We start from the raw sequence: 15,025 nt of genomic DNA on the forward strand, positions 1-15,025 counted from the left end.
AATTAAATAAACCTTAAATTCATAGTTTAATGAAGTCAAAATATAAAAACAAAACAAAAAACAAACTACAAATATGTCAAAAAATGGTCAAATACTGACCAATTTGTCGAACTGGACAATTAAATATCTAGTAACTTGTTATAGATGTGTATTATTCATGCAATTACATGTATGTTTCATGCAGTCCATTTCTTTTTGTTTTATGCTTATTCACAGGTATTACTGTGCTACTCTCATTAACAGTCTTCATGTTATTGGTGGCAGAAATCATGCCAGCAACCTCAGACTCCATCCCGCTAATAGGTAAAGCATGCATGTCTGTGTTTGTGCATATTTTAATATATTTTGAAGATATTGTTTATCCAAAACTGAAAATTAGCTGCAAAAATGTACTCGCCCTTAGACCATCCAAATTATAGATAAACTGATAAACAAAATTTGAGGAAATTTTGCATTACATCACTTTATCACCAATGGATCCTCTGCAGTGAATGGGTGCTGTCAGAATGAGAGTCTAAACAGCTGATTAAAAACACTTTTTTTATATGTAAATGCATTTCTTCCAGCTAAAATACATGTCCTCTATTCATAATATTCTTATCTTGTCTGAATCAAGAGAGGAATATGCACATATCAAGCACTGTTTATAAGCAAACAGTCGAAAACAGTTGTAAACAAATATGTCAGTGATTTTGATTTTTTTAGAGGACTATAGGGGGGTCGACTTTTTTACTGGGAGAGATGTTATTATCGATTATGGACTCGTGTTTTAACCAGAAGTAACTAGTTTAAACTCCTTTTAAGATGGATTTGTGTTTCTTGGAAGCACACAGCTTTTCACTTCACAAGGCATTAACTTATGGATTTGAGTCATGTGGATTATATGTTTTATTAGCTGTTTGGACTCTCATTCTGATGGCACTCATTCACTGCAGAGGATCCATTTAGTAAATAAGTGACGCTAAGAATGCTTAATGCTAAATTTATCCAAATCTGTTCTCATGAAGAAGCAAACTCATCTACATCTTGGCTGGCCTGAGGGTGAGCACATTTTCAGAAATGTTTCATTTTTGGGTGAACTATTCCTATGGTATGTTTCAGTAGTTCAGCTTCAGTATTAGTCTTCATCCAAGCCTTTGAGCTTAAATATTTTCTTGTTAATGACATGTAAATGTGGTGCATTAGGATGTGAGATATTTTACGTGTGCTCAGATGCACACATTGCACCACCGAAGAATAAATTGATCACCATTCTGTATCGCGGCCAGAAGCCCTGGTCTTGGCAGGCGTATGCTTGGCTTCTCATGGTAATTTGCAACATGAATCGTAAAAGACTGCTAACTGGAAATGATGAGCAGGTCAGGAGAGAGAAGAAGCAGGAGAAAAATAAAAATGAAACACACCTAGACATAGAGATGATCCGCCCCACATTCTCTCTGGTTTATAGGCCCTCAGAAGCCGCAAAGATGTAATCTGCAGAAATGCGTTTGCTGGAAGAGTGTTCACCCACAGCGCTTTGTCTCTCCTGTCTGCTTCCCCCTCTCCTTTATGATTGAGTTTTTATGGTTCGCTCATCTGTTCCTCATTCTGCCTTTCTTCCCTGCGTCACCCTTTTATAATCAATGCCCCTTTTTTGTTACATTTGCCCTGCTTTTTACTAGTATGACTGGATGATAAAAGCCTCTTCTGCTAAGAGTAATAAATGAAAGGTTTATGCATGCCATATTCTCTTCCTTTCTCTCTTTGTTTCTCTCTCAGGACAGTATTTTGCCAGCATAATGATCATTGTTGGAATGTCAGTTATTGCGACGGTGGTTGTGCTCCAGTATCACCATCATGACCCCAACGGAGGGAACATGCCCAAATGGGTACGTCTGTTCACACACAAACACATACATAATCAATGCCCTGAATCCACAAATGCAAGAAACAATGTCTCTCATGTCAGCTGGATTGAAAGCAGTAATTTACTTATTCAATGATAATAGAGATAACGGCAACAGAAGGGGACTAAATGAGTAAATAGGATGCAGATGGATATAGATCTGCGATCTGTCGGCGCTGATGAATGACCGTATTTGAGCATTCTGCAAGCCAATTAGCAGCTCAGCTGATGTGCCCTGGTCCCGCTGATCGAACCACATTCACTTACAAAGCCAAATGCAACAACAAGAGAAAGCTGACAGGTGTATTTACTCAATGAGACTAACATCAATTCTGCGTCACAACTAGGTTTTTACGTACTTCTTAAGAAAATGCCATTATATGCTACTGTTCAAAAGTTTGGGGTTGGTTTGATTTTTGTAAATGTTTTTGAAAGATCTTGTTATGCCCTCCAAGGCTGCGTTTATTTGTTTACAAAACATTAATATATACATATTAAAATTTATTTTATTCCTGTGATGGAAAAGGTGAATTTTACACATCCATTACTGTAATTTTCAGTGTCACATGATCCTTCAGATATCATTCTAATATGCTGATTTGGTGCTCAAGAAACATTTTTTTATTGAAACTTTTTTATCAATGTTGAAAACTGCGAAAGCCTGTTTCCGTTGTGAATAAAAAATACAAATTTCAAGCAATTCTGACTTTTTTCTTAGAATTGCGAGGTATAAACTTGCAATTGTGAGTTATTAAGTCCAATTTAGAGGGGGAAAAAAGACTGATATGTTCTTAGAATTGCGAGTTTATATCTCATAATTCTGACTTAACTAGCAATTGCGTGTTCCTTCAGGTGATCTGACCAATCACAACCCTAAATCTGTCCTACAAACAAGTCAGACAGGAGAGTAGGCTAATTTTGGTGGACTTAAACTTGGAACATTGTGTGTATTGATGTCTTTCCATGGTTGAAGGAAAATACGTTCTAATGTTCATTCATGCTTTAAATGAAGAAAAGACGATCAGTTCACGTGTCATTGATCTAATAAGGCAATACTGTGATCTGTCACGACGCATTAAAGAGCCACAAAATAGTATTTATTGTTTACATTTCTTGAAAAATGACAACATTTTAAAGCTGAGACCTTGTTTCATATTAGAATTAACCTTCTCTGTCTTGTCTGATGGCATGTTGACAGTTTCCTCATTGCTCCATGATGTATTGTTGCAGAACATGATATGTAGTGTCAAAGCAGCAGTGTTTGTCTGATATAGCAACAGTAATAAGGAGGAATTGCAAGATACATTGCGTGTAAAGTCAGAATTGTGAGTTTATATTTCGCAGTTCTGAGAAATAAAGTAAATTCTGACTTTATTTCTCAGAATTGTGACTTTATTTCTCAGAATTGTGTTCATATATTGCAATTCTTACTTTATTTCTCAGAATTGTGAGTTTATATCTTGCAAATCTGTCTTTATTTCTCAGAATTTTGACTATTTCTCAAAATTGTGAGTTGCTATCTCACAATTCTGATGTAATAACTCACAACTGCGTATAAAGACCGAATTGTGAGTTTATATCTCACAGTTTTGAGAAATAAAGTGAATTGAGAGTTTATTTCTCATAAATGCAACTTTATTTCTCAGAATTGTGTTTATATCTTGCATTTCTTTATTTCTCAGAACTGTGACTATTTCTCAGAATTGCGACTTCTCACAATTCTGACTAAATGACTCACAATTGCGTGTTATAAAGTCAGAATTGCAAACTTGCAATTCTGCAAACTTGCAAACTTGCAATTCTGAGAAAAAGAGTCAGAATTGTGTTTATGACGCAATTCCGAGAAATAAAGTAAACTGTCACTATTTCTCAGAATTGCGAGTTTATGTCTCGCAATTCTGACTTTATAACTCACAATTGCTGCTTTGCAAACAGCTTGATTGTCAGGCAGTCTGACCAATCATAACACCAAATCTGCCATTCTGTCCGACAAACAAATCAGACAGGAGAGCAGAATAACTTCGGTGGACTTAAACTTGGAAAAATAGCATGTATTGACATCTTTCTGTGGTGGAAATACATTTTGATGTTCATGTCTTTTTCGTGCTTTAAGTAGAGAAGAAAAGACAATTGGTTCACGTGTTGATTGATCTAATAAGGCAGTACAGTTATCTATCATAACACATTAAAGAGCCAAAATTGTTTGTTGGACATAGCAGGAGAGTGGGTTTTTGCAACGGGTACATTGAGAGTTTAAAAAAGTCAGAATTTTATTCAGTGGTGGGCTTCCATAGAAAACAGTTGTGCTGCTTCACAAAAACTGTGCCTCATTGCTTAGAAAAGTAATAGTGCATATCGGCTGCACAATTAGAGGATTAATACTGAAGGTTAGAGGTTTTTTAAATCTCTAACTCAAAGTATGAGCAATAATAATAGCGACACGCTTGCCAGAGCACAACGTCCTAGGATCCTATCCTGGGATCAGCTTTTAGCAACATTCACACCCAAAACATGACATGTGTAGTTATTGAAGATGTCTGCCCGAGCCAGGGCTCAAAGGGGTTGAAAAAGAAAACCCTCTTTCTCTGAACAACTGGGAAAAAAGCAACACTTACATAACAGCAATGGTAGTTATCTTACGATCTAAAGAGCTAAAAAGAGAGACAGTTAAGAAGATGATGCCAAAAGGTGGATACTGATAAGGGAAAGATGCTGTTGTGATGCTTGTCAAATCCCCAAGGGCATCTGGACCTGTATTTAAAAGAGAGAAATATATTCAGGTCTGTGTCTTAGTAATGCCTACAGGTCTGTGTCTTAGTAATGCCTGTTCTTTCATTATAAATATTCTGCAAAGTTTTTGATATTGCACTGCTTTTGTTTATGATAGCCAGACATGCACTGGCTTGTATTGAGTGATCTTTTAATACACCAAAATGTGTGAATATGCCAAAAAAGGACCTAGTTGCTTAAACTGCAGTTTTTCTGCAGATGAAAGCAGTGCCAAACCCACTAGTCGTACATTTTGCCATGCTTTATGCCTCTCCTTGGCCAGGACTCGGCAATGCAACTGAATAATTCTAGCTTGTCACCTCTTTATCTCTCTCTGCGTCATAGTCCTTGCTGTCATATGTTGCTGTTTTACAACTCCTTTCTTTCCACAACTTTTCCCCTCTTGACTCAGCAGACGCTAGCTACTGCTTGTAAAAGAACTGCACAGATTTTTTTGCTTTATTTGTTGTTCAGACCTTTTGTTTAGACTGTACGTGTGGAGCATGTGGAGTATATTGTTCAAAACTGCTGCTGTGAAATGCATGCTTTCTCTTACATAAATAAATAAAATTATCAGCTTGCGCATTGGATTTTACTTTTAATATTCAAAGCTAATGTTGTTTACTCAGGAAACAGGATATGGGTAAGATTTGATTCAGTTTTAAAAGTTGGTACCGTAGGGAAATTAGGAAGATTGAAGATTGGAGATTAATACAAAGATAATATTCTTAACTTGAAGGTAAAGTGTGTTATCTCAAATTACAGTTTTATTAAATCAGTTTTGAATAAATCATCCTTACAGTATCCACAACTAACAACAATGGAATGAGTAGCACTAAGAAACCCATATATAGTTGAGATCAAAAGTTTACACCTTACAGAATCTGCAAAATGTTAATTATTTTACCAAAATAAGAGGGATCATACAAAATGCATGTTATTTTTTTATTTAGTAAAATGTGATTAAGATATTTCACATAAAAGACATTTACATATAGTCCACAAGAGAAAATAATAGTTGAATTTATAAAAATGACCCCGTTCAAAGGTTTTCATATGCTTGGTTCTTAATACTGTTACCTGAATGATTCACAGCTGTGTTTGTATTGTTTAGTGATAGTTGTTTGTGAGTCCTTTATTTATCCTGAACAGTTAAACTGCCTGCTGTTCTTCAGAAAAATCCTTTAGGTTTCACAAATTCTTTGGTTTTTCAGCATTTTTTGTGTATTTGAACCCTTTCCAACAATGACTGTATGATTTTGAGATCCATCTTTTCACACTGAGGACAACTGAGGGACTGATGCTCCATAAGGAAAAATGATGCATTAAGATCAGAGGCTGAACATTTTTGAACAGAAGGAAGATGTGTATATTTTTCTTATTTTGCCAAATATCATATTTGTTTCATTTAGTACTGTCCTTCAGAAGCTACAGAAGAAACATGTTTTCTAGAAGACAAAATGTTAAATTTACCCCGACCTTCAATTTTTCAAAAGTTTTCACTCCCCAGTTCTTAATGCATCGTTTTTCCTTCTAAAGCATGAGTGTGTTTAAATCTGCTGTAATGTTGCCTCAGTTGTCCTCAGTGTGAAAAGATGGATCTCAAAATCATACAGTCATCAAGTGAATGTAAACTTTTGAACAGGGTAATTTTTATAAATTCAACTATTATTTTCTCTTGTGGACTATATGTAAACATATTTTATGTGAAATATTTTATTCAGGTCAGTACTAAATAAAAAAAACATGCATTTTGCATGATCCCTTTTATTTTGGTAAAATAATTAACATTTTGCAGATTCTGCAAGGTGTATGTAAACTTTTGACTTCATATGTAATTCAAGACAGATGACCTTTATTTATCATACATTTTTAATTATTACTGATTATAAAAGTAGCATAAAGCAAGAATTTAAAATCTGTAAAAAGTAATCTGATGTACTTTTTTTTAAATATAAAATATATTTCTGAATCATACTTTAATTCTTTTGAGACACATTTACAATGTATTTTATTTGTGACCTTATGTTCTGCTATTCTTAGTTAACTTTTAACTATTTTTTAATTTTTTGAATCATCATTTATTCTTTTTTTTAAATATTGGTCACAGACATGGAGATTTATTTTAAAGCTGCAGTCTGTAACTTTTTTGTGTTCAGAATTTACATAGTTTATACAATAAGTGAGTACATCTGTGTGAGTATACAATAAGAGAATCCATTTTTCCAAACCGTGTTTTTGGCTTATACTGAATTACTACGGTACAGCTATAATAAGCTTTTTTTTTATAATCTGACTATTACTTCTCTAAAGAAAGAGAAGTAGTTCCGGCTACAATATTCTTCCGCAAGATGCAGTTCTGTTTATTAACCACTAGAGCGCCAAAAGTTACGGACTGCAGCTTTAAATTTCACCAAGCTAATCACTTACTAAAAACCCTCACTCACCTTACTCACCACAAACGAGAAACGTAGACTCCTACGTTAGCACTCAATGTTCAAAGTTTGCAACAATAAATAAAAAAACATACAAACAAATAAACAAATGTGTAAAATATACACATTTCTTCCTGTTCATTTGCTTTCTCATAGGTTCAGCTAGTCCTGCTCCAGTGGGTGGCGTGGTTTTTGCGTATGAAGCGTCCTGGTGAGAGTGAAGATCCTGAGCGCCCTCCTTGTGCCCCTCACTTAAGACGTTGCTCTTCGGGTTCCCAAAGCGGCAGCCTCCCAAACGCACCCGGTTCCGCCTCCGCAGACCTCCATCACCACCACCACACATCCTCTACGCTACACCCGCTTCACCCCCAAAGCCTCCTCCAAGCCGCGGCGGCAGCCAGCCACACCCACCATCTCCACAACCAGACCAACAGTGCCAACAACAACGGCAACCTGCTATACATCGGGTTTTCCAGTCTCGACGAAGCTTCGCCACCATCCTTGCTCGCCGAGTCCGTGCAAAGAAACAGCATGTCGGGCGGCCCACGTCCTGCAGTGGTTTCACCTCCAGGGGTAGGCTCCAGCCCTCCACCTCACCTGCCCTCACAGTTCTGCAGCCCTCCGCCGCCTCCCACTCCCAATCTGGAAGCCACGGGTTGTCCAAGCACAGTGTCCGGCGGTGGCGGAGGCTGTTCTTGCTCGGGGACCAGCGGCGGAGGAGATCCACAGCTTCAGGCTATTTTGGAAGAGGTGCGATACGTTGCCGATAGGTTCCGCGGACAGGATGAGAACGACAGCGTGTCCGAACAGTGGAAGTTTGCTGCAGCCGTAATCGACCGACTTTGTCTAGTGGCGTTCAGCATTTTCAACATCATCTGCACCATCTCTATTCTTATGTCAGCACCTAACTTTGTGGAGGCAGTTTCCAAGGACTTCATCTGATTGCTTTGTTCGAAGAGAACTTGCATTTGGGAAACTTATGGGAAATAATCATCTCCCTAAAACAGTGACTTAGCTTTTTTTCCAAGACTGTGTTTGGAATAATGCAGAATCTTGAGGTCTGGATCGATAATGCTTCTGATTGGACCTGCTCAGACATCTGAACTGAACTGATGGTGGTGGAAAGCTAAAGACCTTCACCGCAAGCTGTTTGTAAATGATGGAGTTGGTTCGCTATATGATAACAAGTTCGGCTATGGAATGAAAGAAAAACTAAACATAAAAAAGTGAAAAATTGACCTTTCAACTGTGTCAAACGCCTCATAATCCGACATGAACCTCTGAGGAATGGCCAGTCGTGTTACTCAAACTTGTGTGACGTTGTACATCTCACATCTAGCACAGTGCAAAACTTCTCTAAGATGTCAAAATCTATTTTGGTAACGTTCATCTACGGGTAGGCGAGGAGAGAGGGAGGGAAGAGCAGAAGAGACAGAGAAATATTGATAATAGTGGCAGACGTGAGGTGAATGGCCAGATCAAAAACTGTCATCTCAAAATGAAAAAGGCACTTGTTTCAAGGACAGATAGGAGAGTTGGAAAACTGCTGGAGGGTTCAGATAATGGAGAGATACAGAAGAAGTGAAAGATGGAATACCCCCCCTGTCGTGGACAGAGATGTAGACCGATGGAGGGATTAGGGCCTCACAAGAAGGCGAGGCAAGAGCAAAACAAGGGTAATGAAAGACAAAATGAGACAGAGTGTATTAAAGAAAGAGACACAGTCAGCGCAAAACCGAAAGAAGGATGGGCTGAAGAAGTGATTCAGACAAGTGGATAAGAAAATGAAAGAGTGATAGTGGAATTAGAGAGGGATAGACAGAAACAGACAGAGAAGGCGGTCAGGGGTAAGTGAGACTCAGCAACATTTACTGGCAACGGGAAGAATGGCTTCGCAGCTTGAGAGAAATAGCGCATCATGCCCCAAAAAAGCCAAACAGTGAGTGCATCCGTCACAAAACAGATGAGGAGAGAAAAACATACTGCGGAAGGGAAGTGGGAGAGAGTGTGGGAAGAAAGAGCAATAATCCCCTGAGACATATTGGAGAAATGGCACAAAGACAGTGGAGACATGGGTAGAATCTTATATCTCCTTTCTGCTCTCCCATCATCTCTGTGAAATGACAGACAGTGTGAGGTGTTCTCAAACAGCAGAGATCATCTTATGAATATCTAAGTAGGAGCAGAGCCACAACCACAGTAACTGTGCCCTGATTCTCTACTGTCACTTTAAAAAAAAACATGGGTTTTTGAGGTAAATCTCTTTTTCTTGCTCTGTTTTTCCCACTTACACATACAGTGTCCCACAAATGTTTGGAAATGCCTTGGGTAAAGTGGGGATTTGCACAGTATCAGCATAAATCCTTATCCTTTTGTGATGACTGTGCATTGATAAGAGACTACACAAACCTTTTAGTAAATAAAATATTAATGTATCCAGAAAATACTTCAGCTGCTGTAACCTGTTTTCTGATTGGTATGTTGGTCTGTTAATCAGTCCTTAAAGTTATAAAGGTGTGCTGACCCAATAATCTTTGAAAAAAAGAAACCTAAGCCAGTTAAATCTAGTAATAAGCCAACACAATCTAACTCTGATGAGTATTTTTTTTACATTATGTAATCCAAAAAAAAAAAAAAAAAAAAAAAATTATTGATCTTCAGTAAAAATTGCTTAAAGTTACTTTAAAGGGTTAGTTCACACAGGAATGAAAATTCTGTCATTAATTAAACACCCTTATGTTGTTCCAAAATCATAAGACCTTCATTCATCTTCAGAACATAAATTAAGATATTTTTGATGAAATCTGAGAGCTTACTGACCCTGCATAAACAGCAACGCGACTGACATGTTCCCAGGCCCAGAAAGGTAATAAGGACAAGTGTTGTGGGTAATGCATTAAAAGTAATGCACATTACATAGATTACTTTTTTTTCAAGTAACTAGCAAGTAATGCATACTTTTAAATTTACAACAAAATATCTTTTACTTTTTACTTTTTCAAACAAGTAACACAAGTTTTCCCATTTATTGACTGACAGCTCTTCTGTCCCCACATTGAGAGAAATGGAAGTAAATGCAGAGACGTTGTGTGTCCTTTGAAATCATGATGCTTACTGTAGTTCTAGACTAAATGTGACTGAAGTTACTCATCTCACTTGCACAATTTTTTTTTGAAAAACTATGGCGTAAACCTGCAATAAATAAATATTAACACAAATATACAGGCTGAAATATCCAATTTTATTAACCAGCTTCTTTGCTGCTGTCCTATGATGACCCAATTCAACCATACTAATAAGCAAAAATACTTTTGATAAACTAACATTTGTGTTTCTTTTTTTAATTGCTGAAGAGTGTTAACCTTTCTTCACCTGCATTCTACTGTACAGATGTTAATTTACATTTCCTTCAGCCTGAGGTTTATTCATTTCACTTTTGGTGTAAAAGGGCTTCTACTAAATTTGCCAAAAACAGTACTTTTTATATTAAAAACAGACAAGCAAGCCCTGCCCAGATTTAAAAATTAACGCAAAAGTAACATACATTACTTTCCATAAAAAGTAACTAAGTAATGTAATTTAATGTAATTTAAATTGAATGTAAGTTACTTTTTTAGGGAGTAATGCAATATTGTAATGCATTACTTTTAGAAGTAAGGACATCAAACTTTTTGTGCACAAAGAAAACAAAAATAACAACTTTATTCAACAATTTCCTCTTTTCTGCCACCATTACCGAGAGTACCGTGACCCATGCACTGTCTCGGCTTGTTCTGCGTCTGAACGCATGTGTCATGGTACTCTCATAAACTCGCGTTGAGGATGGACATGAAAGAAAAGAAATTGTTATTTTTGTTTTCTTTGTGCACAAAAAGCATTGTCGTAGCTTCATATGTAAGTACTATTTTAATGTTGTCCTTACTACCTTTCCTTGAACGTTCCTTGAACGTGTCTGTTGCGCTGCTTTCTATGCATAGTCAGAAAACTCTTGGATTTCATCAAAAATATCTTAATTTGTGTTCTGAAGATGAAAGAAGGTTTTATGAGATTGGAACAACTTGAGGGGGAGTAATTAATGACAGAGTTTTCTTTTTTGGGTAAACTATCCCTTTAGTGCTTACATGCTAAGAAATGATTTGAGAAGGATTTGTGCCGACATTCGGGCTGTTCACACAGAATGTGTCTTTGAATCATTTGTTCTGCTTGTCCATAGTCTTCTATGTAAACATGCACTAGATGGATGTGTTTCATTGCTACACTTTGGGGTGTGCGATATATATCATCCGCAATAACATAATTGTTTTAACAATGGGCGATTTGACATGTTTTTGACTTTTTTTGTTTTTTTTCTACTATCCTGCATCTCATGTTTTCAAATGCAAAAACACATTCTTTGTGAATGGCCACTTAGAATGTTTTCAAACTGTTGGAGGGCACTGTACAACCAATGAACGTTAAGCAGAATATTACCATTTCAGTTGGTTTGTCAGTAGTTTTTGACATTTATTTACAACTTTAAAGCTGGGTGTAATTTCTGCGGGACAAAAGAAAATGAAAATATTTGTTTCCAAACAGGTTTCCCAAACATTCCTCCAATCGTTTAAGCAAACAAGTAGTCAACCCCAAATCAATACTTTTAAGCCAATCTTGCTATTTGAGGCGCTTAACATATATTCAACATCAGTCCACTGTGTGGCCATGTTGGTAACACACATCAGCTATTTCCAGTCCATACTAAATGGGTCAGTTGGTCAGTATTATGTTTTGTCTGGTATAATTGTACTACTTCTGTTAAAATCATGCAAATATGTATTGTTCAGATTCACAGGTCCATATTCATGAGTAACCAAACAGGAGATGTCTCTGAAACCTAGATTGGCTGTTTTAATTGTGAGGCAGGAGTCTGTTCGCCATATTGACTGTTACAATCACTCCTGTTCATTGGAAAGCAATGGAAGCTGAGGTATGTGTTTGGAGAAACCTGTTGTTTTTTTTTACACTTGGGTTTGTTGATGCTAGTGGCGTAGAAATGACTCTGCCCAAAAAGCTGTAAATAACCTGGACTATTTCTTTGAAGGCTGAGTGGTAATAGTTGAGTTTGATGGAAAACAAAGCTATTTTGTTGTCGTGTTGTCTTGTTATTTGACTTACTGGGCCTGGCAATTTACAGAAAAGCAGAAACAGAGTTGCAGATGAACAATTTACAGCGAAGGCCTTCAGAGAAATGACTGAAGCATATTGTGGTTTTGCACTGGATAGACTGTATACTCTTTCAAATCTGCCTCTGCGGCCGGTACATCTTTCAGGTGAATTTTTACGTTTTTTTTTTCTGGTGACAGCACATATGTGGTCCTTACAAATGGATTTCTGGGTCTTACTGCAAGTACTACTTTATTGCTAGTGTCATTATAGCAATTAGTGGTTGTTACGGTATTAATTAAAGTTCATCCAAAAAAGGTACACGCTGCCAAAAGATTGCTGCTGCTCGCTGTGCTCTTATGAAATGCCAGCCATCTCGTCTTAATGGGGGACCAAGCAAATTACTTTCAAATTTCTTTCTCTCTCTTTCTCTCTCTCTCTCAGATGCAGACACAAACCATTTCCCATCTTTGAATAAAGTATTCTTTTCTAATATGCAGTCTGTGCTTCGTCATTTCTTGGCTGACTATAGCTTAAATAAGGAAAATGACAGAGCTAAAAAATAAGAGTGGAAAATGTGTGACAGTGCTGATGCAGAATGAGAGATGAGTAGGCTTGTTGTCGGTACAGTCATTTTTATATAATTTTTAAAATAAATTAAAATGTTTAAATTTATGTGCTCATATTTCATACAATTGAATAAATACAGAAGCAGGTTGTCTAAATAAGCGGTAAAACACAAACCTCGTATGAGTGATTGAAAATGCATACTATATCCTTCAGTAATGCAATATGTTAATATGCATTTCTTAGTTTATTTTTCACAAGATGTAATGCAGTGTGTACTATATTGTACCATCATCTACTAGAGCAGACAAATAGGAAATCTAACATCTCTATATAAACAGAGATGGGGAAATGCTGACGTGTGGTCCCGGCTGGACAGGGTTTTAATTGATCACTCGTTCATGAAGGAGGGATAGAGCGAGGGAGGGTGGAAAGTTAATGGCGGGGGGAGAGGGCAGCGTCTCAGCCCTTGGGTGGATTTACGAGGGAAAGCACTCGCGCATCGCGTACGCCGCCCCCAAAACTGCCTGAACTGCCAAAACACTACAAACAAAATGTTATAAACTACAATAACCTGCAATTAAGATACAAAAACAATGCTTTTTGATTCTTTATTGTGATAAATTTCAGGCTAAAAGATATTTTAAAGAGAAAAATGGCTAGATATTATATGGAAGGATGTATTAAAGGTATAGTTCACCCAAAAATGAAAATTGTCCCATGATTTACTCACCTTTAAGCCATCCTAGGTGTGTATGATGTCTTTCAGACGAATAAAATCGGAGTTGTATTAAATATGTTCTGGCTCTTCCTAGCTTTATAATGGCAGTGAATGGCTGTTGAGATTTTAAAAGTCCACAAAAGTGCATCCATCCATCATAAAAAGTGCTCCACGCGGCTCCGGGGGGTTAATAAAGGCCTTCTAAAGCGAATTGATAAGAAATTTGTATAAGAAATTTTACTGGCATTATAAAGCTTGGAAGAGTTAGGACATTTTTTAATATAACTCCGATTGTATTCACCTAAAAGAAGTCATATACACCTAGGATAAATAAATAAATAAGCTAATGGGCTTAATTTTAATTTCATATTGATTTTAATATTGTAGTAACACTTTTGTACGTCTTTTATCGATAACTTGTATTTATAAATTAATTGGAAATGTGTGAATTGATATCAAAGTGTTGATGAATCTGTAAATTAATTAACTTAATGACTGTTGTCACAAAAGTAATGTAAATTTCACTAAAACTTGCTAATTTACAGCAGTAAATTATGTTCCATGATTATGATTTCACCAGTTAAACTACACTACAAGTCAAATGTTTTTAATGTTTTTAAATTGATCAAAAGTGATAACTTAATGTTACAAAAGATTTCTATTTCAGATAAATGCTGTTCTTCTAAAAGTTCTATTCATCAAAGAAACCTGAAAATATTCTAATTAGCTGTTTTCAACATAATAATAATAATAAATGTTTTTGAACAGCAAATCAGAATATTAGAATGCTTTCTGTAGGATCATGCTAAAAATTCAGCTTTGAAATCACAGTAATAAATTCAATTTTAAAATATATTCATATAGAAAACAGCTAATTTAAATCTTAAAAATATTTTAAATATAAAATAAATTCAGTCTTGGTGAGCAGAAGAGTCTTCTTTAAAAGTATTAAAAATCTTACTGTTACTTACTATAAATATTACAAAAACTTTTGACTGGTAGAGTACATAAACTTTCGTTCATGAATTACTGTTTTGTTATAGCACTGTTTCTAACCTGAAATGCTGATGCTTTGACACCATTTTCATGATCCTGGGCCAAAAATGCCATTTTAGAAAAGTAAGCGTCCACTGCTATTTTGACAACTTTATGATATAAGCCACGACATCCCCACAGAGTTGAGCGTTTAAGCAGTTCTATATAGCTCAATTTCCTATCCCAACATGCACTATGGCTTTCAGTTAGTGCATCAATGAATAAAGATTGCGTGTGTCTGCCATTACTGCGGCAGCCATGGCTCGTCTGCCAGAGTAATTCACTCGCCTCTCTCCGTGAATGTGCTGTGCTGGCACATTGACTTGTCCAGATTTACCGTGCTCGCTCAGATGGAGAAAAAGAGGATATAGGGGAATAAGAGTGGGTGTGTGTGGCAAATAAAGGTGATGGCACACATGTTTTTGCAGAGATATGCCAGAGATGATGATTGTGTGTATGAGCCGGGGAAGGACG

The 15,025-nt window shown here is 36.6% G+C and overlaps 1 protein-coding gene across 1 annotated transcript in view; it reads left to right on the forward strand.

Moving 5' to 3' along the window:
- chrna11 (cholinergic receptor, nicotinic, alpha 11) overlaps window positions 1–11,022 on the forward strand; it is a 36,847-nt gene extending 25,825 nt beyond the window's left edge. Inside the window, exons 8-10 of the mRNA XM_051137046.1 lie at window positions 217–303; window positions 1,759–1,868; window positions 7,246–11,022. Coding sequence (XP_050993003.1) covers window positions 217–303; window positions 1,759–1,868; window positions 7,246–8,031 — 983 coding nt within the window. The 3' untranslated portion in view covers window positions 8,032–11,022. The remainder of the gene's footprint in view (window positions 1–216; window positions 304–1,758; window positions 1,869–7,245) is intronic.
- The last annotated feature ends 4,003 nt before the right edge of the window (window positions 11,023–15,025 follow it).

Source organism: Labeo rohita, chromosome 19 (genome assembly GCF_022985175.1).
Source record: "Labeo rohita strain BAU-BD-2019 chromosome 19, IGBB_LRoh.1.0, whole genome shotgun sequence".
Lineage (NCBI taxonomy): Eukaryota > Metazoa > Chordata > Actinopteri > Cypriniformes > Cyprinidae > Labeo > Labeo rohita.